At 38.6% G+C, this 23,864-nt stretch overlaps 1 protein-coding gene across 1 annotated transcript in view; it reads left to right on the top strand.

The window, feature by feature from the left end:
• LOC126457597 (cytoplasmic dynein 2 heavy chain 1) overlaps window positions 1–23,864 on the top strand; it is an 808,157-nt gene that overhangs the window by 417,684 nt on the left and 366,609 nt on the right. The window contains exons 36-37 of the mRNA XM_050094037.1: window positions 557–663; window positions 12,116–12,294. Coding sequence (XP_049949994.1) covers window positions 557–663; window positions 12,116–12,294 — 286 coding nt within the window. The remainder of the gene's footprint in view (window positions 1–556; window positions 664–12,115; window positions 12,295–23,864) is intronic.

Here is a 23,864-nt window from a genome sequence, read left to right as displayed (position 1 = left end):
AAATGAAATTAGATTCTAATAGAATAAACAGTAGTTCTGTCCTTCAGAAAAACAGTAGATTTTATTGTTCCAGATCAACTGTCAAGTACTTCCAATTCGCATCCAATGCAATAGCACTGACAGTCATGAAATTACTGTGTTATGCAGGGACATCAAAACAATTACTGACAAAAAGTGGATTAAAGCAACTTCTCATTGATATTGCTATATCACAGAAAAGTTACACAATTTAGGATCTAAGAAATGGATTTGTTTATAGGGAAAACACCTTAACAGTTTTTAAGTTACTAGATATTAAGTTTTTAAATATGTATATATTTTTCTCTATTTCTCAATATTCAGTGGATTTTTGATTGTCAGTCACAGAAGTCCTAACTGTACAACATAAGGATTTTAAAATCATATCATGTAACACTATATTAAACGGTTTGATGTATTTAAGTACAGAAACTGCATTGAATCAAAATATTTTAGTGATTATTTACCATAATTTGTTATAGCCACTGAAAATTTGCAATACAAATTAGAAATAATTGTTACTTTCTTCATATTACAGCGAAGAGGATATTGATGTGAAAGGTTTAGTAGCTGCCTGGTTGGAGACTCAATCTGATGACTGTATTCATTTTTTGTCTTCTTACATGGATGACTATTTTTACAAAGGTAATTTAATACACTCCCAACATTGATTCAACTTCCAGCAAATAAAATCAAGTAAAGAATGTACTTACCACCATGTGAGGTTGCATCAGATTCACTATCACACACATATAGATGGAAAAGGATCATGTACTTGGAATCACAGGTGCTTTGTCTTGGTAGAGTGAGTAAATGCAAAGAAGGAATGCTTGACAGAGATTTCAAGAATTTGTCAAGAAAATCTGTCAGGACCACAAAGAAACAAAGGTTTTTCATTTAAGGTTTGCAACTTGCCAAAACAAAAGAAAAGTTAATGAGAGAAAGAAGTGTGAATATTATCTGTCAATAAGTAGAAAGCTACAAAGAACTGCAAGGGAAGATGGACTCATCAAGGTAGGATCAAATTATCAGTGGGGCACAAAATCAAGATTTCAGAATGGGAAATGTTAACACATGGCTTTGTCAGATATGGTACTTGCTGTATTAGAGTTTAAAACACACCTGTAAAGGAAACAAGTTCAAATGGGCAGACTTGGGTAGTACATGAACACCAAAAGTGACAACAGGTCATTTAAACAGTGTACACAGGAACCAAGCGAAAGGGAGAGAAGAATTAGTGAACAAAACATAAGCAGGAAAAAAAGAGAAAAGTTAGGGACAAAGAGGAATAGTTGAAGATCAAAGTGTGTACAGAGAGAAATATAACCTAGGGGAAGGCAGAGAAAGGGATAGAAAGGGGGTACTTCCTAAGTGTTGGCTTGTGGTCATTTCCCAGTTATTGCCTTTTATTTTCCATATTGTACGCTCCTCATCATTTTTCTGTAATTCTGTTATGCCTGTATGCTTTATATTAACCTTCCCTCACTTTTTCTGCATCTTCCAGTGTCATTTCTCTTGCTTTCTTTTAAATTTTCTGGTCCTTTGCATTTTGTACTTGCTTTGTAGATTCTTCTGTTCATCTCTCTCTCTCTCTCTCTCTCTCTCTCTGTCCCTCCTCTCTCTCTCTCTCTCTCTCTCTCTCTCTCTCTCTCTCTCTCTATTTTCTCCATAGCTCTTTCCTACATCTTCTGTATTCCAGAATATGTTGGTGACATTCTTGAATGACATTTTATTTCTTCCTTTTCCACTTTGTCTCTGTCTTGTGGTACTGACCCTTGGTAGGCAGTGGTAAGACATATTGGAAGTTTATTCAGTAGGACAGCATTTCAAATCCACAACCGACATCCACAGTTAGATTTTCCATAGTTTCCTTAAACTGCTTAAGACAACTGACAGAATGATTTCCTTGAAAAAGATGTGGCAGATTCCCTTTTTTATCCTTTGTCTGTCTGCTCTTGTGCTACATATCTAATGGCTTCATCATCAACGGCAATTTACATCTTGATCTTCATTCTCTCCTATTCCTTGTCAGTAATATCAGGGCATTTTATTTGACTTGATTTAGCCAGAGAGACAAAACAACAGTGGCCCTTTCCCATTGTTGCTCACAATGAAACTAAGTTTACTGTTCAGTATATCTTCCTGTCATTCTAGAAAAGTTACCCAGTATCCTTAAAAAGTTGTACGAGTCCCTTAACTTGATTTCTGTTAGCCATAATTTCTTCAGGAATAAATGACCCAAATATTTTTTGTCCTTTGGCCTCCAATGCTTCACACTGGAAGGTTAAATGTGGTGCAGTTTCCATCCCTTTTACCACACAGTCTGTGTTTAGGGCCCTTTTTATACCCATTGTGTGCAAGTGTTTCCTGAAGCTTCCATGGCCAGTCATTAGAGTTACCATGAATTTAATTTGGCCCATGTTGAAGTCTAGAATTGCAGCATTTGTCTTAAAACATGGTTTCAGAATCATTGATACGTCCCATTTTTGTTTTTTGGTTTTAGTCCTATATTCTGTATGCTGCTTCCTGATCCAGCTACATATTTTAGATTTTATGATAATATTAGTGATGGTTAAGTCAAGTTTCAATCCAGAAAATGGAGTCATCACCCCTAGTCCTGCATAGCATATCAGCTTGTTTGATAACACTAACTCCTGAGTGGCCAGGAACCCACAGCAGGTTTACTCTGTTGCTTTTCCCTGGCATTGTGCAATGATCTTTGATCTTATTGCAGGGCCTGATAGAGATTTAGAGCTTCTTTGTTTCCTGAATGAATTTGAATACTTGAATAATTGTAACAACTATGTAGATTCACTCCATGCATACACTGATAGTGAGTACTGTTTCCAGTTTTCGTAGAGAAACTACACTCTCAGGAGGCTGCACTCCGTACACCCTGGCCTCAGAACTTTCTTCTGTTTTGGTGCCTCAGTAAACCAGACTATGTTACCTGAATGGTACTATGGTTCTTCCTTCCACTGCTTTCTATTTGATATGGTTACATAGAAATGTTTTTTGAAGCAGCTGGAAGTTTTTTTTCCTCTCTTCAATCTGTATGCTCCTCCTGCTGCCTCTATTGTAACCGAAAGACATACTGGAGGAGTGCCAAATATGATCTCCAACCCATCAGTGGGAGTGTAGTTCCATCCATTATGGCTAAGTAAACCAATCTGTGCACCTTCTCAAGCTCCTGACAGCTATTCTTCTATATTCCACCATTCTGTGGCACTATAAATTATAATAGTTCTTATTAGAGAGGTGGAAATCTGATGAAAATACTTAGTACTAAGGCTCTAGTTTTTTCCACAGGCCTCCTAGTGCACATAAGAGCAAATTATGCCTTGTAACTTATATTCTTTATCTGAGGAGTCTCTGCTAGTTTCGCATCTAGGGTTATTCGTAGATACTTAACTGTCCCCTCTTCTGGAAAAATTTTGTTGAAGAGCTTAATATTCCAGTATATGTCCTGGAGGTGCTTCCTGATGAACAGTACTGCAACAGTTTTCTTGGGACTATGCTTTAGATCAGAGATGCACAGATTGTGGGCTGCTGTTGATCTGATAGCACCCTGCCCCTCACCATTCGTTCGTGTAAATTGACAAAAAATTGAGCCAAACATCAAAGCAGTTGTGAAATCAATGGCATGTCATGTTTCAAATTAAATTAGTGTAAATAATTTTTCTGCAATAAACATATTTTTATAATTACATTTCAGGTACATTTTTTTGGTTTTCACAAAGCATGAGAATGTTGATAGGCAGTTTTCTTAAATAATGTGCTAAAATCTTTGGGTCAGAACATAACTACCAACACAAAAAATCAGTTTGTGAAGTTTCATCCCTTTGACTGTATACACACAAGAAGGTGGGTTTTGGAATTGCAACTCAGGAATTGGAGGGTATTTGGCCCTAAATAATAATGAACATTCTATATTGAAGACAACATGTTTAATTATTATCAACTGTTTTGTGGTGTGGTTTTAATTTACATTAGTGAATAATATTAGTATCACAATCAAAAATAAAATAATAAGTCATTAACTACCGATACAAAAATTCGGAAAAAAATACTACAAGAACAGAAAATTTGAATTGAACATAAGAACATAACTATTAGAGAGTATTGTATTAATGAAACACAGGAAAGGATGCCATTGTTCTTTAAACCCTCAGTTCATCTTCTTGTAGTTCATGGACATTTTCTACAAATGGCAGTGTTCCATTTAGACATTATTTCTTTATAATATGACAGTTTTTTATTATCAACCCACTGATCACCATAATGTTTAGAAAACAGTTGGTTTGCATCCTGTAACTTTTCTGGTTTTTCAGGTACTCCATATAGCAGTTTGTCTGTGGTGGCTAAAGAACCCTTTTCCCTTCTTGATAAGTGATTGATACATTGAAAGGTCAGACATATACGATACTTCTTCTCTTACTACAACAGACAACCTGCCTTTTTCGATGTACATATATTTGCACTTAGAGCGTTTTAAGTGCCAAAGTGATGGAGTTTTCAGTGTTCCATTATCTGACCATTTCCAGTCCCTTAAGTTATATGTATCTCTTCCTAACTTTTTGACAATGCCTTCATTCAAAAAAAGTTGAAAATGTTCTTCTGGAGAAACAATGACTTACTTCTTGTGCACAGCATTTTCAATACTTCTGAATACACAATCTGGCAGAAGAAAGGAGTGGCCAACAACTGGGTAGACTACTCGCACTTCTTTAACATTCACAGGAGATTTGTTGCACAGTCAAAATGCAAAGCTTTCTAATTATTACATAATTTATCCTTTTTCCTGAACAGCCATAGCAGAACAGTTCAATGTAATTGGTGATACCTACAAACTCAAAAGTTGTCAGGCACTTATACATTGCAGATGAAATTTTGTGTGATCTTTTACAGTGACCTGTCTCAAACCAAGTTAAGACTGTCAAATTTTTCTTGTTTTAGGTGCCATCAAACTACCATTACATAATGTTAATTTACAAGCACACAGCTGTCTAGCATAATATGCTGCTTTGTCAGGAAGTTTTGTTAGTATCATGTTCTTCTGGCAGTCAAAGGAAAACTTCTCAGCATTAGAATCCTCAGTTTATATTAACTTTACAAATACCTTACCTTATAACAGCATACACTCTCAGTTTTATAATTAAAAGGTTTTTATCTTCATGAAAAAGAGTTGAAATCTTCACTCTTCTTTCCAGTCACAGACACACTGAAACAAACCAATTCCGGGAGACTTAAAACTTATATTTGGTATCACATATTTGTCAAAATTAGTATTTTATCTTCATTTCTTCTTTCTCTATTTGATGTTGGATTTTCGAACAATTGATTAACTGTAGGTCTTTCAAAGCTCCCTTACACTAAGATCAGAATAAAGGTATTTCTTATTAGATTTGTGCCAATAATATTGTGAATCAATGGGCTACAGTTTATCAGTAAATTTCTTAACTACTTCTCTCCTTCCCCAGAACTTCATTGACTGTGTGTCTCCCCCTTCTTTTCTTCTAGGAGATGCACCAGTCAATAAATGTTGTTTGCATTGGTTTTGAATCCTGTCTTTCTTGATGTCTAGAACAGAAGGGAAGGTTTCCTGCCATACCTGAATCAATGTTTAATTACTGCTTATTGGACTCACTTTCAGGAAGTACTTCATGCTTTAAAGCTCATTGTCTCTCTCATTAATGTCTTGCCTTTTGTTTATTTTTGTGGCTGTCGGACTATCACACTCAAGTATAGGAGTTTTTACATAGAATCACCTTTCATTACAAAATGAACCCGATCACATGCCTAGTCTCTTAACATTTTTTAAATAACAAAGTTATTTTATTGAAGAATGAAAAACTGTCACTTAGCATGAACACACTTCCCTAATAATGCATGTGCTCATCCAGTCTCCTTTAACAGTTATGTTTGTTTCACATTCACTGAAGCAACCATTGCTACATTTCCTCATTAATTAAACAGATAATCATTGATCATGGAAGCACTTTCCCTTAAATTCTACTAACAGTATGTTTCTTCATGACAATTACTGATTCTCAAATACTATATCTCAATCATTAATCTCTTAGCTAACCCTGTGCACCTTTCTGGGAAATAACTGAATTACTGAACTACTTCCTTTCTGCAAACTGAACTAACATGTTTAACTATTAATACCATTTGTACAAAATTCTGCACATTACTTATCCGTGGTGCAGCAGCATGTGGCAGCTCCTTACAGAAGCTCAACACCAACTCTTCTGCACACTCCAGGACTGCATGTGATCACTAGGATTGGGTCATTGTTGTCATTAAATGGCAGGACAATGCACCCTGATAGAAAAGGCTTGCTCTTCTCCAAACATTCCAGAAGGCAGCTATAAGTAAGGAGTAGAATATTGATACGTTAAGATAGCAGTACTCCTTACAACAGACACAATATTCCTGCTGCCTTCTTTTTCATGTTTTCGTACTAGTTGTTGTTAAATAGTGCCTTGAGCGATGACCTCATCTTGATGTTGTTTTGTTGGGATGCAGTGGACGTTTTTGTGAAGTCTTATAATGTATTGTATACTAGGCTCACTGCATTTAAAGACACCTTTCTTGTTCACACAATTTGGTTTGTTAGGCGACCTCTTTGATACATACCTATTATGCTGTCCTCTTTTCCCAAGAATTTGTAACACTAATCTTCTTGATACCTTTCTTTCTATTTACTTTCTCCACATGTTGTAGATAATCCACAAATTGTTACAATGCAGTGAAACCCCTTTAGCATTCCAAACTATACATAAGTTACACCAGCTCTCTGCCAAATGCTGCACTGCTGGCAACCTATAAACTTAAATATTATATATCCAGTGCTTCTTTGAAAGTGGTAAATCTTTATAAAGTTTCAAATAGCACTTCAGTTCTTATCATAAACTTGATGTTGATGGATAACAACCATTACAGAATCATATTTTAACCCTTTCGCTGCTACAGATGTACTCTCTGCATTGTGAGGAGGGGTGCCGTTTTTGTTTGCCAAATGTTGGTTGGTGCTTGTGCTAAGAGACTTCATTCTGACCAATATGAAATACCCATCAACTGACTTTAAGAAAACAATAAGGTGAAAAAATTTCATGTAGGTAAGATATTAAAATTTTTCATGAAATTGAGAGCTTGTTTCATTCTCGAGATACTGATTTTTAGATCCAAAAGGTGGTTGCATGCAATGTTCCCAGTTCTGTTCAGGTGGACTTGCTGGCTGTTATGAAATACTCATCATCCAATTTTAATAAAACTATTAGGCAAAAAAATTTGATTTTTGTACATCTTACACTCTGATATCTTTGCTCCATAAAGGACTAAATTTATTTTCATTGTACGTCATAGTTACTGTGCTGCATTGTATTAAGTAAATGATTACACAATATTTTAAAAAGTTTGCAGAGGTAAAAATGCATTGTGTAAACTTTGATTTTAGCTCACACATTGCAGTGAGTGAAATGTAGGTAAGGTACTGAAATTTTATTTAAAATTGAGAGCATAATGATATCTCGTTTCATCCTCAAGCTGCTGATGTTTATATCTGATGGATGACTGCATGCATCACAAATCAAGTGATCATAACAATCATCATATTTAATAAATGGTTCAAGATATCAAAATGGGGCCTGCGAAGACACACTTACATTGTATGATAAGTACACTAAACTTTTTTATTCTCTGAGATATGGAAGTAATCTGTCCACAACAATGAGAAGTCGGCGGGTCAGGGCACATACAGACATCAATAGCACTGTAGGAAAATGCAAGTTGTGTGGTTGTATGTGTCCACAGCACCTGGGGAATGACAGAGCAGTACATATATACATATCCACAGCAGAACTGGGGTTAAATTAAAAAAAAAAGGTTGTTTGGGGATGAGGCAGTTTTTGGAAACAACATTAACAATGTGAGTTTTGGAACCAACATGAAAAAAAGTGGATATGACATTGTTTGCAATAGATGCAGGTATTTAACATTTAAAATTAATGAGATATGACATGGTTTGGAACATCATGCATTAACTGGATGTTGGACAGGATGAAGTAGATTCAGAAATCGCTGCCAATTCAGTTCTGACCAAAGGTGGATAAGGCAGTTTTTGAAACCTGGTGCCTCATTTGTTAAATAAACTGAATATTTGTGAAACATATGATGTGAATTAATTATGCATCCCTTATGTAATTGTAGTGACAGGTTTGCAGCCTAACAAGTCAGAAGGACGACAGTTCAACCCCACGTCCGGCCATCCTGATTTAGGTTTTCCGTGATTTCCCTAAATCACTCCAGGCAAATGCCGGGATGGTTCCTCTGAAAGGGCACGGCCGACTTCCTTCCCCATCCTTCCCTAATCCGATGAGACCGATGACCACACTGTCTGGTCTCCTTCCCCAAACCAACCAACCAACCTAACAAGTCTGTAAACTGCTGCTTTAGATCCTGTTTCTGACACTAGTTATACACGATGTTCAGAGTTTATAGTGTCAGTGTTCTAACAGTACATGCAAATTTACCAAGTATTCCTATGACTAAAGCATATGCATATCCTTGGCAAAAATTGTCTTAGCAAACTGCATCCACTGGTGTATAGTAGTCTTGATGCTATGCACTTCTGCAGCTTGAGCTATGGATTCAAACGTTGTGTTGCTGAAAGTCCCCTCAGTATCTAAGAAGATGCAGAGCACCATTTTATGAAAGTGTAGTGCTTTTTCTGCCTTCCCAACAAGTTGGTGAAGTGCTGTTTTGAATGATTTGCCTGGTTGATACACATGCTGGTTTTCACATAGAGGAACTTCAGTTAACCTCCTTTCCCTAATGAGTATATTAACCAGTTTGTCTAATGCCTTTAGAAGAAAGGAGGATAGACTGATTGAACTCATCTCATTAGACATGGTGTGATCAGTTTTCATGGGATCTGAGTGACAACAATCTTCACTGTCCTCCAAGCATTAGGAATAACTTTTGCAGCTAAACTTACCAAACAGTCTGCATAGGAATCTGATTAATACATTTCCTGCTTGTTGCAGCATAGCTGGAAAGATACCACCTGGTGATTAAAATAGTTGAATTGTTCCCATTGCCTACTGGATTTTCTTGAAACCCACATGTTCCTTAGTAGATTCCCATTTGTTACCTGTAAACCAGTACCTCGTAGGGGTTGAATCTTTGTCTGAATCATCTGCCAGAGTACATTGGGGTAACTGAGTCTTGAGGAGCACATCCAACCTCTCATGCAATGATCTGGTATACTAACTATCCTCCCTCCTCAGAGTGCCTCATGGATGTGTTGGTATTCTAGTGAGAATATTGGGAAGTGGCTCTGGCAGCTGTATCTTTCACCTCTTCACTGAATGGTTTCCAGGATGACTGTTTCACTTGGTTACCATACAGATTGTATTTAGTAAAGGCCCCCTTGATATTTTACCCATGTTACTTTGTTCTTACAAAGTTAAACAGGCTTCGTGGTTGCTCTCATTGCAATTCCATATTTTATTCAACTAAGGTACATTTCTGAAGGTAAGTTCTGTACCCCTATTCAAGATTTCTAGGTTACCCTCCAATAGGTATTAAAGTAGGTACTCAGCTTTGCTGTTGATGTCACTACTGTCTCATGTAAAGTTATGGGCATTGGCATCACAACCAATCTGCAATTGCTGGTTCTTCATGAATGTTTTCCAAACATGATGTCACAGTGACAGGTGTTACTTCATCTGCAATTTCCTCTAAGTGTACTGGATTTCTTGTTGAATTTTTAACTTCAGATAAACATGAATTTAGGTGTACCGAATCCCAGTCTTGTCTTCATAGAACTCCTAAAACCCATGGTCTAAGTTATGTTGATTACTTCTTCTTTCTTATATTCCTGAAGGTAGGTTCCTTACCCCTATTCACAATCTGTAGGTTACTCTACAATAGGTATTAAAGTAGGTTCCCACATCTGCGGTTGATGTTGTTACTTCCCCACAGTTGCTGGTTCAGCTACAAGCAGTTATCTATCAGTCTCCTAATTTCCTGTGATGGTTTGAGCACTGTCCTCATTAGGAAGGTATACTGAGACCAATACTACTTTCCTTGCAGTCCCTTCTTACATAATTCATTCTAAGTCCTTGGAATAGAAGTTCATCATTGACATAAATGAAATTCCATTTTTAAAATAAATGCTTGTTCTGAGGGGTTTTAGATTCCTGGCATAAACCAGCTTCAGCTTACCTCCAGTTCCTCCAAGGTCTGATATACCCCCTTTGTACTTGGAGGATTCTTGGATCAAGGCAATGTTGTCCTCCTGTCTTCCCAGAAGGTGACTCAAAGTGGTGGTTGCCCCCATAGTTTGCTGCAGGTTTATCTGCAACACTTCTAGCTACGAATTTGCTGCCATCATTGTCTTTGATCTCCCTCGCAGGAACCTGTGAGAACCTTAATATTGCCTTCACGATTTTTTCTCCAACTTCCACCACAAGGGGTTGACCAACAGTTCCAAGCTTCTGATGAGTGATTCTCTGGTCCTCTGTTTAGACTTTCTGGTTCAGAACCCATAGTTTCTCTAACAAAGTCTCTGGGGGATTATCTTTGAGTAGTTTTGGCGCACAGACTGATATTTTAGTGGTCTTGAACAGTTCTGTTGCTGTGTTGACCAGCAGCTTTGCCTCATCCCATGAATATATCTTGGGCACAATCTCCTTCAGCCACTCAACTGTCCCCATCCCCTCACAAACGAAGATCAGAGCATCCTTATCCAGATAGACCCTCCTGAGTTTGAGGCCTTGACTAGTGTATTCCCCAAGTTTTTGAAAAAGGGTCATCTGGACTAACTCGTCCCACTGAGAAAAGGTGCTAACAAGAGCATAGCCTTGTTGAATAACTGCTACCCAAAAAACCAAGACTGCAGTACTGTGGGTTTGGTTTCTAGTTGCCTGTGTTAGCTTTGCTGGATGTTTTCCACCTGTGAATTGAAAGTAACAGACTTTGCTCATTCTGTTACTACCCCTGTTAGCAGTAGAAGAGTTCTGTTTACCTTCTTCACTTTGAGTCAGTCTTTGTTGGGGATCTTAGGTTCAAGACCTTTTAACTCCCTCCATGTGTTCTTAGGAAGCCTTTTCTTTCCTTCCATGTCTCTTTGTTATCTAAGAAGTTTCCTCCTCTGCCTTAATGTTGATCTGATCCAGTTTCTCAGCAACACTTTCCACCCAGGGAAATGGTCCCTCCCCCAATCTTTTTACAGACACAGTTTCCATTGGCTAAGTGCCCAATATCTGGCTGTTTGAGGTGTTTGACATCAAGCTCCATAGTGTGTGTGTATGTGTGTGTTTCCCACTGTGTTATTCATTTGGTCCCAGGACACTACAGGTGACACACCAGTCTATACCAGCAGAGCCCCAGAGTTCACATGGTATCAGTGATGCTCCATTCACTACTCTTTGTCACGTGTGGCACACATCTTCAGCAGGGATTGCATCATACCTCGGGTTGGGCGAATTCTTTCGTTTTGCCCCCCCCCCCCCAACCCCCCCCCCCTCACCCCCTGTTCCATCTGATACATATTTTCATGTACTTATCCCCCTCACCTCTGAAAGGATGTACTTTTGTGAGGGATCAAGCTCCTTAGACAGAAGTAAAAGCACTCATGAGGGGGATTCTGGGCAAACTTTTCTTACAGTTCTTCAGTTAGTTCGCAAACTTTTTGGCCCTTAACCCTTTCCAGTTCAATCTTTCTGCTCAGTGTACTCTCGGTAGTTCTTATTTACTTTTCAATAATGGAAACATGTCGGACATCATCCAGCATTGAATCCAGTGTGAAAATCATAATGTAAGATATAGTTTAACAGAGGATCCAGAAGGATTATTCATACCTGTTCTCCTACAGGGAAAGAAACTTCCTGTTTTAAGAACTACATGTGGTGTGTGCTCTTTATGTTTCACACATGTACCTTTTGTCACTTTTCATGTTTGTGCATTTTATTATATTTTTTTATAAAAAGTGATAGTCATGACATTAAAGTAAAAAATATAAATATTTAAATAACTTTTAATTTTCAGTTTGAGGCATCTGAAAGTAAATTTCTTTTCTCCATTACAGGTATACAGTGGGTGTTACAAAATGGTGAAGCTGTAGTTCCGTTTTCACTAATAGGGTTGGTAAAAAATGGTTTGTCTCACTTAGCAGGTGTTACTAGTAAATCAGAATATGCCCTTTGCCTTGTACGTGGTCTGGGTGGTAATTTGACCTGTAGCAACAGAGAGGTATTTGCAAAAGAGGTAAGAAGTATTCTAATTTTTCATTGTAATGTTAGTAATTGTATTAATTTTTGTTTCATAAGTCACAAATAGCTTATTGTTTGTGAATGACACTCCTGATTAAAAATTTAAGAAATAAAGTATTATATTGAATGCAAGACATGTATAGCCTCTCTACTTGAAGATTTGATTTAGAGAGAATCTACTCTTATTTTCTATTTCTAAAAGATTTGATTCCTGTTTGGCAGCATTTATTGTGGAATATTATTTTACAGTTTTGATTAAACATTGTCAATGCTCCTTGTACCAAAACTAAAACTTTATTTTGATAATTGGATTCCACTTTCAATCAGCCAAACTAATAAAAGATCATGTGTAAACTGATTAAGCTCAATTATATTTTTGAGCTCCCAAAATTACACTATTAGAAAATACAAAAGTGAAAAAATAACAAATTCATGTAATAATTGTCCAAGCTGACACAGATTGAGAAAGAGATAAAAATGTTATTAATCTTTAGGTTCATTTCATTGTTAATTGACTCTTTCGTGTAGTTATACAAATCTCAGCATTTATTATAGTGATTTTATAAGTTTCTCATCAAATTCTGTAATAGAAAATGACAACATAAATGGACTATATTGTACCTGTCCAGTATCTTGAACTGTTATAGATTTTAAAAAGGAAAAAAGATTCATAGATAAAGTGTTTGATCAGGCAAGCTTGGTATCAGACTTAAGGTGTATAACAGTTTCCCAGAAAATACCAAGAAATTTGTACTAATAAATAAGTATATTGTTGTTGTGGATTGACAGTATTTTCTGGCGCTAAGTGAGTTTTTATTGTGTTGTGATGTATGTGGTGTAGCTACTGCTTTGAATCTCAAATTTGGGATATATCTCTTGATAGGATGTTTTAATGACATGTTATTTGTTCAAATATAAATGTAGTCATCCACTTTGCATGTTTTCTTTGGAACTTAAAATACTGAGGCAGGTTACTTACCTTTCTTCAGCACATTTTGTCAAGTGTATTACTCATATGGATATGGTGTTTGTTCTTTTGGACATGTTTGAAAAAACAGACACCATTGATGACCTGCAGCCATCTAGATCAAAATTAGAATTATATATTAATACTTTCAGCTGCTGATGGACATATACATATATCAACAGGGACAGGTGAAAATGTGCGCCCTGCCTGGGACCTGAACCCGTGATCTCCTGCTTACATGGCAGACGCTCTATCCATCTGAGCCACCAAGGGCACAGAGGATAGTGCGACTGCAGGGACTATTGCGCGCATACCTCCGGCGAGACCTGTTCAGAGTACGGTAGTGTTTCCTTCATACGTTAGGTGTACACTACACTTGGAAAGTAACTGTTAGGTTAGCACAGTACTTGTGGCATGCACATGAGGTCTGTTAACATACCTCTGCATACTGGATGAGATGTTTGGTCTGGTCATCCACTGGGGCATGAACAGTTACCAGTAGCTGTTAAAGATGTCATAAAATATTATTTCAGTTTAGCAAAAGAAACTTGATACTAAATACTAGTTAACTGCAGAAGTCGTCAGAGTAGGGTCCCAAAATTAAAGTCACTCAGTAATGGTTATAACACACATGTAACGCTTGGAACAGAAAGTTGTCTGAAACCAGGAATAAATAGTAGTCTAATATTAAATTCCATGTTAAATATGTATCACAAGATAGACTGGACACCAATTGTGATGGTTTATTTACTGCCATAACAAACATCTTAATGTCTACGTATTGTCCAAATGCAAGATAACCTGGCTGGAAAATGGAAAATATGTGTAAATTCTCTGATCATGCCATAGTAATAGAAGGATATAAACCTGCCATCTGTAGACTGTATGATACGTGTTTAGAATAGGAGGCTAGGATGAAGAATCTTGTGTGATTGGAATTAATGTACTCTACTGTTTGTGAAAATTGTAGCTGCAAGAAGAAGGCATGTGAATGCAGCGAAATGTGTGCCACAAGTTAGGGACATGATAATAAAAAAATGATAAGAATTACAGAACTATACATGCAGATTGACCATCAGAACTAAGTAAGGTGGGAAGCTGCCAGTATTACAGTTAAAGCCTCTAGACGTCATGGTATGGAATCAAAAAGGACGTGGATATGCTGCTGCGGAACACAGTGCCATACGATTTGTAGGTGTATCCACAGAGCATCAACAGTGACTGGCGGAGGACCAGTATGAACAAATTTCATCTGACCATATCTGAGATATGTTCTATAGACAACGTGTAAAGCAGACGTGCAGGTCAGGAAGGTACTGGTAGCTGTCATTCCTTGAAGAAGGTTTGCTCATTTCTTGCCACATGTAGATGAGCATGGTCCTACTGAAATATAGTTTGTGGAGTTGACTGCAGGAGGGGCAACATCATGGGTTCCCAAACTTCCCTAATATAGTGATTACTGTTCAAATTCCTCTAATTGACAGGAGGCAAGATTGTATGTTACAGCCAATGACACGCAATTGTGTTTTGCCCCCTGACATTTTCCCCTATGTCAGTAATGTGCTGTTCAAATTTGATGACATTGTGAGCAGTGCCTCTCTTTCTATAGTGTTTTTAAACTGGAACTTTAATTATGGACACCCTTTATATGTTTGAATATCTCAACCCTACAAATTTCTGATAACTCCTGGAAGATCCTGACAACATAAGAGTACAGAGACTCCTTCAGTGCTGAAATTCCTGTCACAACAAGGACACAAGCAAAAGTACTTGAGGTGCATACTTAAGTAAAGTCAAAATGGGACATTACAGGGTGCAAATAAGGAGCTACAGAAATAAGCGCTGCAAAATTCAAAATAACTCAACTCATTTTAGAAGAAGAGTCACTTTGTTGTGGTGTCTGTTGAATACTAGAGTTTATTTCCATGATTATTGATATAAACTTTCATGGCTGATTTAGAAGGGCAGAGTACATATTTCAAATAAGGAGCTATTCTCAGAACATGACTGAGTCTAAAACTACTGTGCTGAACATGTTGTGGGGTAATTCTGCCAGGCAATTTATGAATCATATTTTCTACAATATAATAAAAATATTTATTATGTACATAGTTGGTAACAATATAGGTAATATGTAGAAACAGATGTGAAGACTGGATTCTAGACTGATTTTTCTACCTGCATGCGACTGAAACAAAATCGAGCCACAGTTGACTTTGCTCTTCTTGCTGATGGATATCTACTTCAGATGTTCCGTTAAATGTAGTGTAGCGCATCCACAATTTTTGGGCGTTGCTATGGACACAGCAGCTCTGCCACAGCAGTGGCAAGAAGTCTTGGAAGCTGGTGTGAGCCAAAACATCATCATCGCAGATGCAGGAGGTAGCCTGTCTGTGTGTTATGAAGTGAGTTGCTTTGAACATTACAATACTGAAGCTGCAGAAAAAGAACAATGCCTTTGTAAGACTGCCAGGACGGTTAGCAAACCTTCGAATGACGGGCTTGTTATATCGTCCTTATTTAGAAGATGTACATCAGTACAACAAGTGAGCTACTTACCAGTATAAATACCTGTCATTTGTAGTTGAAGGGATTCCAGTCTTGCAGCAATCACAAGGAGAGGGTTATGCCACCTGACGATAATGGTTCTGCAAGCAGCTGTCATGAATTTGGACCTTCACCTTCACTGGTCCAACTGCAGGCTCTGAGAGCACCCCCTTGGATTTGGTGCCCCTCCCACTGGTGAACTGCCTTCCAGCTCACTCCGGCCACAGCAGACTTCTGTCCTGGATGGCAACTGTATGATACCAGGATAGTGCAGCCACTTTCCCTTCCTTCTATCCCTGTCAGTTATCCAAGTGCCTTACACCTCCTCTTGCAAGGGCAATATGCACTTTTGAGGACTGAAATCACCCCCAAGAATTACATGCCCTGTTGCTAGCAGACATGCCATTCATAGCCACTGCATGAATTCCAGCCCTCAGCATTCCTCCGGTCACTCACATCATAGCTACCCTCTGGCTGCCTGCTGGCCTCAGTGGTCCTCCACATGCTATCCTCACCTGGTGCCAAAGAAAATGTGGTTGCTGCAAAGCAGTGCTGCGAGTATTGTACCTTCTTATTCTTTATCTGGTGCCTTTTTCCCGCGTCAGTGTAGTGTCAGCATGGATACTAACAGACTTGGCATTGTAACAGGGGTTGCCATCTTCTCCCCCCCCCCTCCCCCCCCCCCCCCCCCCAACCTGGCCCCTCGGATGGAAAATGTATATCCCAACTGGCTCTGTGTAGTGTTATTCATGTTAAGTGAGCAGAATATTCTAAATGTTTGTGAATTGTACGAGGCCTGTCTAAAAAGTATCCGATCTTTGGCCAGAAAAAATATTTTGAATACCTGACGGGATTGGGATCCTAATCCCCTTCAAAGTAGGCCCCTTGTGCTTGCTCTCATTTAGCCCAACAATCCTTCCACTGCTGGAGACACCTCTGGAAGTCTTCTTTTTGAATGGAGTTTAGTTCCATCATCGTGTTCCACATTATTTCTTCTCTACTCTCAAAATGGGATTCTTTCAGTGGCATCTTCAGTTTTGGAAACAACCAGAAGTCGCAAGGAGCCCTGTCTGGAGAGTAGGGAGGTTGTCAAACTGCTGTAATTCCATGTTTGGCCAAGAAATTTTAGATCAAGTGGGATGAATGTGCAGGGGCGTTGTGATGCAGTTGCCAGTTTTTCACCGTCTACATTTCTGGTCTTTTGTGCTGAACTGTGTCACAAGAGTTGCTAGAGAATGTCTTGATAGTGCTCCTTTGTCGCTGTTTGTCCTTCCAGTGTGTATTTGTGATGCACAATTCTACTGACATCAACGAAGACAGTCAGCATTACCTTGATTTTGCTTCGCACCTGTCGCTTTTTCTTTAGCCTTGGAGACTCCGTATGCCTCCATTGCGATGACTGTCTCTTTCTTTCTGGGTCATACCCATACACCCATGACTCAACTCCACTTATCACAGTGTTCAGAAATCCAGGATCAGTGTTGGTGGTGTCCAGAAGATCCTGTGCAACATCAAAACGGAGGTCTTTCTGTTCCGGTGACAACAACTTGGGCATGAATTTCGCAGCCACTCAGTGCATGTTCAAATCATCATGCAAATTTGCATGTGCAGAAGTGCAGAATCTTTGCTCAGTCCAACCTCTTGGGTAATCTCCCGCATGGTCAAATGATGATCTGCCATAACCAAATTTTGCGTTCTCTCAACAACAGCTGCACTCCAAGCAGTTTGGGGCCTGCCAGAATGCTGGTCAGTCTCCACTGATGTGCGGCCATTTATGTATTGGTTGAACCACTCCTTGATTTGTGTTACACCCATCACATCTTCTCCAAGCACCTTACGAATTGTTTTGCTTTGCTAATCAGCAATGTTTTGACTAAATTTGATGCAGTATCTTTGCTCAGCACGTTCAGTCATCTTGAGAGAATCGGTAATCCATTAAATACATTGTGTAGCACCTCACTCAGTGACTGACAGGCAGTGACTGACATACTGGAAGGTGGGGACAAAATTCATGCATGTGCATAAAGGTCTCTTCCTTTACTGTGTTCAGTGGCACTGCGCTATCGTCCATATTTTGTGCGGGAAAATCAAAGGTCAGATACTTTTTAGACAGACCTCATATAACTTAGGTGGGACTTGGCTACCATCCTCGTATTCACCTAGCTGGATTTGGGAAACCACCTGAAACCGCATCCAGGCTGGCTTGTACATTGACCCTCATCTTTGATCTGCTGGGTGAATTTGATCGAGGGTGAGTGCCCCTCTTCATCCTGAAAGTGGCACTTTAACACAGATACGTATCTGAGCAGGTGTGCAAGTGTTGTACCTTGAGCCTAAACAAAATTTTTGACTATTGATGGTGTTTTCATGTGTTAGGCCAAAATCTTGACCTAGACCCACTGCCACTACTCAACCCTGTCACCACATAGAGGCTGTCCACCCTGAGCTAGCACAGTAGATAGAAAAAGGGCATTCGGTTTTGTGCCCATTTTATTCATCTCATCTGTTCCCACTTCATGTAGACTCATATGAAATGTTTTGGCTGAGAGCCACGTGACAAGACAGAAGTGTATTTCCAGCTTAAATTGTCAGTGCTGGTAACATTGTTTGAACAACACTTGAATCGTTAAAACTGGTGCAATAACACTCTCCACAATCATGGCATTCTTACATAGAAGCTGGAGCACAACACTTTGAACAACTGTTCAACTGTTGTGAAAGCATCACCTGTCAAATTATAACAACAATGTGCCTACTTGGCTTTTATCATTGTCAGTAGTCCTACAGAAAATTTGATGTTTTCTCACTTGCACTTATAACATTTGCTGTAGTCATTTTCAGACTAGTGTCTTATACTTCACATTCATATATTTTCCCCTTTCCTTAAGTCATAAAGGTTTGTATCATTATCATTGAAAGAGATTGAATGGGTGAAATAATAGATCACTTTTATAGCAAAGATTTATCATTCATTAGTGGGACAATGGTGTGTACCATGTAATTGGATAACATCTGAGATAATTACAGTTGATAATAATGTTTACAGGATGGATGTGCAGAGATCCATTTCACTTAACTCAATATTTTGTACAATTAAGGAGTGTTTTTGTTTGCCTTTCTGGAGACCAAACAACTTCTCTAGTGGGAGTTAATTAATGAGGTTTCCACAAGAACCGATCATGTGAAACCCAGTTTATTCTGTTCATTCACGAGATTCAGAAAGCAGTAAATAGATGTAATTTGTTAAATGCCATGCAGTCTGGCTTCCAGAAAGTCTTTGATACAGTTCTGCACCATTGTGTTATAAATGGAATATGTGCATGGTGAATGTCTGAACAGATTTGACAGAATATTTCCTTGAAAACAGAAATTAGTACTTCTTTCATAATGATGAGGAATTATCACAAATGAAATTCATTCCCAACATACTTCAAAATGGTGTCATACATCCTGTTACTGTCCACAGTATATGCCAGTAACTTGCCAAATGACACCTGTCAGGTGGAACAGTTGTAAACAGGTAGGTGAAATTGTTCCGGACTTATTGTGAAATTCAGTGAGACATCCAGATGATCTGGATGTGGTACAAAATTGGCAGCTGCCTCTGAATGTAAATAAATGTAATCAAATGTGAATAAATAGACAAAAAGATCTTGTATAATTTGACTATGCAGTTGGCAATCAGGCTCTGTAATGACCCACAGTCACCAAGTATTTGGAAGTATCCCAAACAAATTAATGTAGAATGATAACATAACTCTAACCAAGGGGATAGCAGGGGCAAGACTAATTGGAATAATACTAAAGAAGTATAATTCATGACAGAGTCCACTTAAAAATCCCTTAATCAGACAGTTCATGGGTGTACTGCTAGTCCTTAGTGTTCAATGGGCACAATATTTTAGCGAATCGCCATCTTCAGATGTGCTGCCAAACTAAGCTCTTGAGGGCACATGGCTGACTTATATCTTTCCCACTGCAAGCTGTTCCCTGTCCACTCTGGTTGCCAGATTTTTGTGTTTGTTGAGCCTCTTACTTAATTAGACCTAGTGCTAGTTCTCAAGCCTTGCTGAGATTATAACTGCAATCTTGATTGATAAAATAGTCCCTGATGCGAATTTCGATGGCTTCTCTAAGGCTTCAGGCATGGACTGAGGAGGGAACAGCTTGCACTGGAAGGTGATACAAGTTGGCTGCCCACCGTCAGGGGCTCAGTTTGTCAAGACACCTGTTGATCAGGGAAATATTGTGCCAGTTGGACACTATAGAGTGGCAGCACATCCATGGACTGTTTGATCAACTAATATGCTGGGAGAAACTGAAGGAGTTTGTCACAAACCTTTATGAAGAGGAGATGTATCACATGACGAAATTCAGCTGCAAGACCGAATGTGCTGTTTGCTGAGTGCTTTTACATTTCTGAAGAGATGTGCCAAGCAAGCTGTGCTGAACTTTGCTAAGGTCATGCATCACATCAATTCTGGAGCAGCCACGAGAATCAAGAAGGAGGTCAGCCTTACCTTGGTACATGAAAGGGTACAGTTCACCTGCCGAAATCTTGAGTACAACTCCCATGAATTTGTTAAACCACATTTACAACAGGCCAATCATTTTACCTGCATGGCAGCCGATTCCATCCATAGTAAGGTTACAGGTTGTCAAACATCAAAATTTTCACGCCTCATTGACAAATAGTCATTGGAGACCCTGTGCAAGACTGTCTCAATATAACATGTGGCTGAGTGATGATGTGGTTTTGTTTCTGGAGAGGGGACTTAAATTTGCCCCTAACCCTGAGTTCACACTGGTTGTAAACATCGATATCTTAGCATAGCAGCTGATGTGTGACTACTGCCTGAAGCAGCAGAAATCGCATGTTGTGACATTCTTCATCCTCTGATGAGAACTGAGACTATGAAGTCAAACATTACCAGCAAAGAGAGGGTGGCCATTCGGAGCGGCCATTTGGAACCTGAGAGAGTGATGTGAAATTGTTATCTTACCTGCTGACAAAGGCAGTGCCATGGTTATTCTCTCTCACAAGGACAACACTGAGAAGATGCAGAGCCTGCTAAATGACAACTCCTACAGGAGGATCAGTGCTGTTCCCACCAAGAAGGTGGAGAACAAGACCAGGGTATTTCTCAAGGAGTGGGAGTGACTAGATGTGGTCATCAAGAAATTTTCACCACAAGGACCTATAGCGCCAAGACTTTATGGACTCCTCAAGATCCACAGAGATGGGCTTCCATTACACCACTTTGTCAGCAACATCAGAGGTCCTACATATTTGCTGGCAAAATACCTGACAGAGATACTCAGTCCTTGTTTCGGTAAACACTCACACCACATCCGCAATTCTGTGGATTTTATGAAATTTCTCAACAACTTCAAGCTGAAGGACTCAGATATAATGGATAGCTTTGATAACATTTCATCTTTCACCAGGGTGCCTGTATGTGAGTCCCTGGAACATATTGCTCAGAAATTTGTCATGAAGACCACTGACCTTTGCAGGCATGTCCTAACCTCCACATATTTTCTATTTAATACAGAATACTATGAGCAACCAGAGAGGATAGCAATAACCAGCCCACTCTCACCAGAGATTGCGGATTTGTGTATGGAACACTTCGAGGAAGAGGCCTGACATCAGCCAAATGGAAACCCTTTTCTTTCTGTTTTGTGGATTACATGTTCGGCATCTGGCCCCATGGAAGAGACAAACATCTTGACTTCCTTGCACATCTGAACTCCACACATCCCAAAGTCAAATTCACTATGAAGACCAAAGAAGAAGAGTGATTACCAATCATGGATGTCCTGTCAAGTGAAGAGCTGATGGCACCATGGGCCATGGTGTGTTTTGGAAGTAAACGGCCCCTGACCTGTAATTGCATGCAGATAGCTGCCACCACTCTTTACAGAGGAATGTGATACTTAAAACACTAGTAAGCAGATCTCACATCACCTCAGATGCAGAAAAAACTACATATTCAGAATGGCAGATGATCAATGCTGAGAATAAAAGCGGCACACTCAACTAATGTACCCCCAAGAAGTTGGTGGTCGCAGAGCACTGTTTGTCAGAGAATCATGCTATGGAATATGAATGTATCAGTATTATAGCAGAGACTTCCAAGTACATAAGTATGTAGTCAGGGTCAGACTGCTGAGCAAACTGCATTACAAGCCAGTAGAAGAAAAATATCGTGTACAAATAAGGTCTGGTGTGTGTGTGTGTGTTATCTGAATGTGTATGTGTGTGAGTGAGTGAAACAGAGAGAGAGTATATTGTATTGTGTTGAATATATTGGTCCTGTTGTCTACAAAGCAGCTTATGCATGAGACATTGGACAAGTAAAGTTATAAGTATACAGCTGAAAGTCATTTCTGGGCATACTTATTTAAGGTTACATTAATATACTTTATACATTAGTATTTATATAACGCACTTCATAAATGGAGTAAAAGCATTGATCCAGTAAAAATCACTTTAGAAGTTTTCCAAAGGTAGTGAACTCAGTAATACCTTTTATGTTTTTAGGAAGTTTGTTCTAAAGCTTAACTCCCATGTGAAAAGTACAGCTGTGCTGATCTGGCTTATATGTATGTTTCTGTTTTGTCTGGTAAAGCGATCATGTATATCACAGTTCTTTTGCAGTCTGCAATTACATTTATTTTAAAGAATAATTGTATTATGTATACACATGGTAATGGAGGAATATCAGATTTCTTAAACAAATGTTTACAAGAGTCTGTAGGCTTGCACCCAGAGAAGTTTTTAATGGCTCTTTTTTGTAGTTTAAAAGTGCTAATATCTGTTATAGAGATTCCCCAGAAAGTGACCCCATATCTAAGCTGATAATGAAAGTGTGCATGATATGCACTCATTACTGTTTTCTCACTACAGCATGATTTTAGTGAACAAAGAGGGTAACATGTTTTGCTCAGTTCTGCATTGAGATATTCAGTGTTTTTATTCCATTTTATGTTGTTCTGCAGCCAAAGTCCTAAGAATTTGTTTTCAGTACTGTTACGAACTAGTTGGTCATTGACAGAGACCAATGGGATAAACATGTCCCTATTAGGAGCATTGTTGCATTTTAGTGGAATGGTTTTTTTTACTGTTTATTACAAGCTGAGTATTCTGTGCCCAGCTGCTAAGTTGTTTTGTGACCATGTTTACTGACTACTGTAACTGTTCATTGCTGTCGTCTTTTAGTAGAATTGTGGTGTCACCTGCAAACATGATGGTTTTATGTGCATCAACATTTAAGCTTAGATCATTTATGGACAGAAGGAACAGAAGGGGTCCCATTACTGATCCTAGGGGTACACCACATTTAATTTGTTTATAGTCAGATAAGTGTTCAGATACAGTTTTTAGGTTGATATTTGTGTGCTTGATGCACACTGTCTGCTTATGATTACTCAGGAAGGAACTGATCCAGTTGTTGGACAGACCTCGAATACCATATCTTCCAAGTTTTGATAGCCGAATTTTATGATCCACCATATCAAAAACTTTTGGCAGGTAAATAAATGCTCCTATTGATTCCTGTTTCTTGTCCATCAGGTTTAGGATGGAATTGCTGCACTTGTAGATAGTAGTTGTCACTGACCTCCTAGTTCTAAATCCATGTTGTTCATTACATAAGATGTTGGCTTCGTTTAAAAATTTCAGAAGTTTGTCAGACGTAACTTTTTCTACTACTTTTGAGGTTCAGGAGGAAATTGTGATGCATCTGTAGTTATTTTCATTATTATTCTCACCTTTTTTATCTACTGGAATAACTTTCGATGTTTTCAATACATCAGGGAAAGTGCCTGCCTGAAGTGAGCAGTCACATAAATGTGTGATTATTACAATTAGGTTTGATGTACACTTCTTTAATATTGTTGCAGGTACACCATCAATGCCTGCAGAGTTGGGATTTTTTTTGTCCTTACAGTGCTTTAGCTTCTCCATCTTGTGAAACAGAACAGTACATTGATCCTCTACATGCACTTATTTTATATTACTTTGTCTGGGTGCTCTTATGTAAGAT

The sequence above is a fragment of the Schistocerca serialis genome, chromosome 2, assembly GCF_023864345.2.
Source record: "Schistocerca serialis cubense isolate TAMUIC-IGC-003099 chromosome 2, iqSchSeri2.2, whole genome shotgun sequence".
In the NCBI taxonomy this organism is placed as follows: domain Eukaryota; kingdom Metazoa; phylum Arthropoda; class Insecta; order Orthoptera; family Acrididae; genus Schistocerca; species Schistocerca serialis.
Note: the sequence above shows the minus strand (reverse complement) of the source record. Positions and strands in the feature narration are given on the sequence as shown.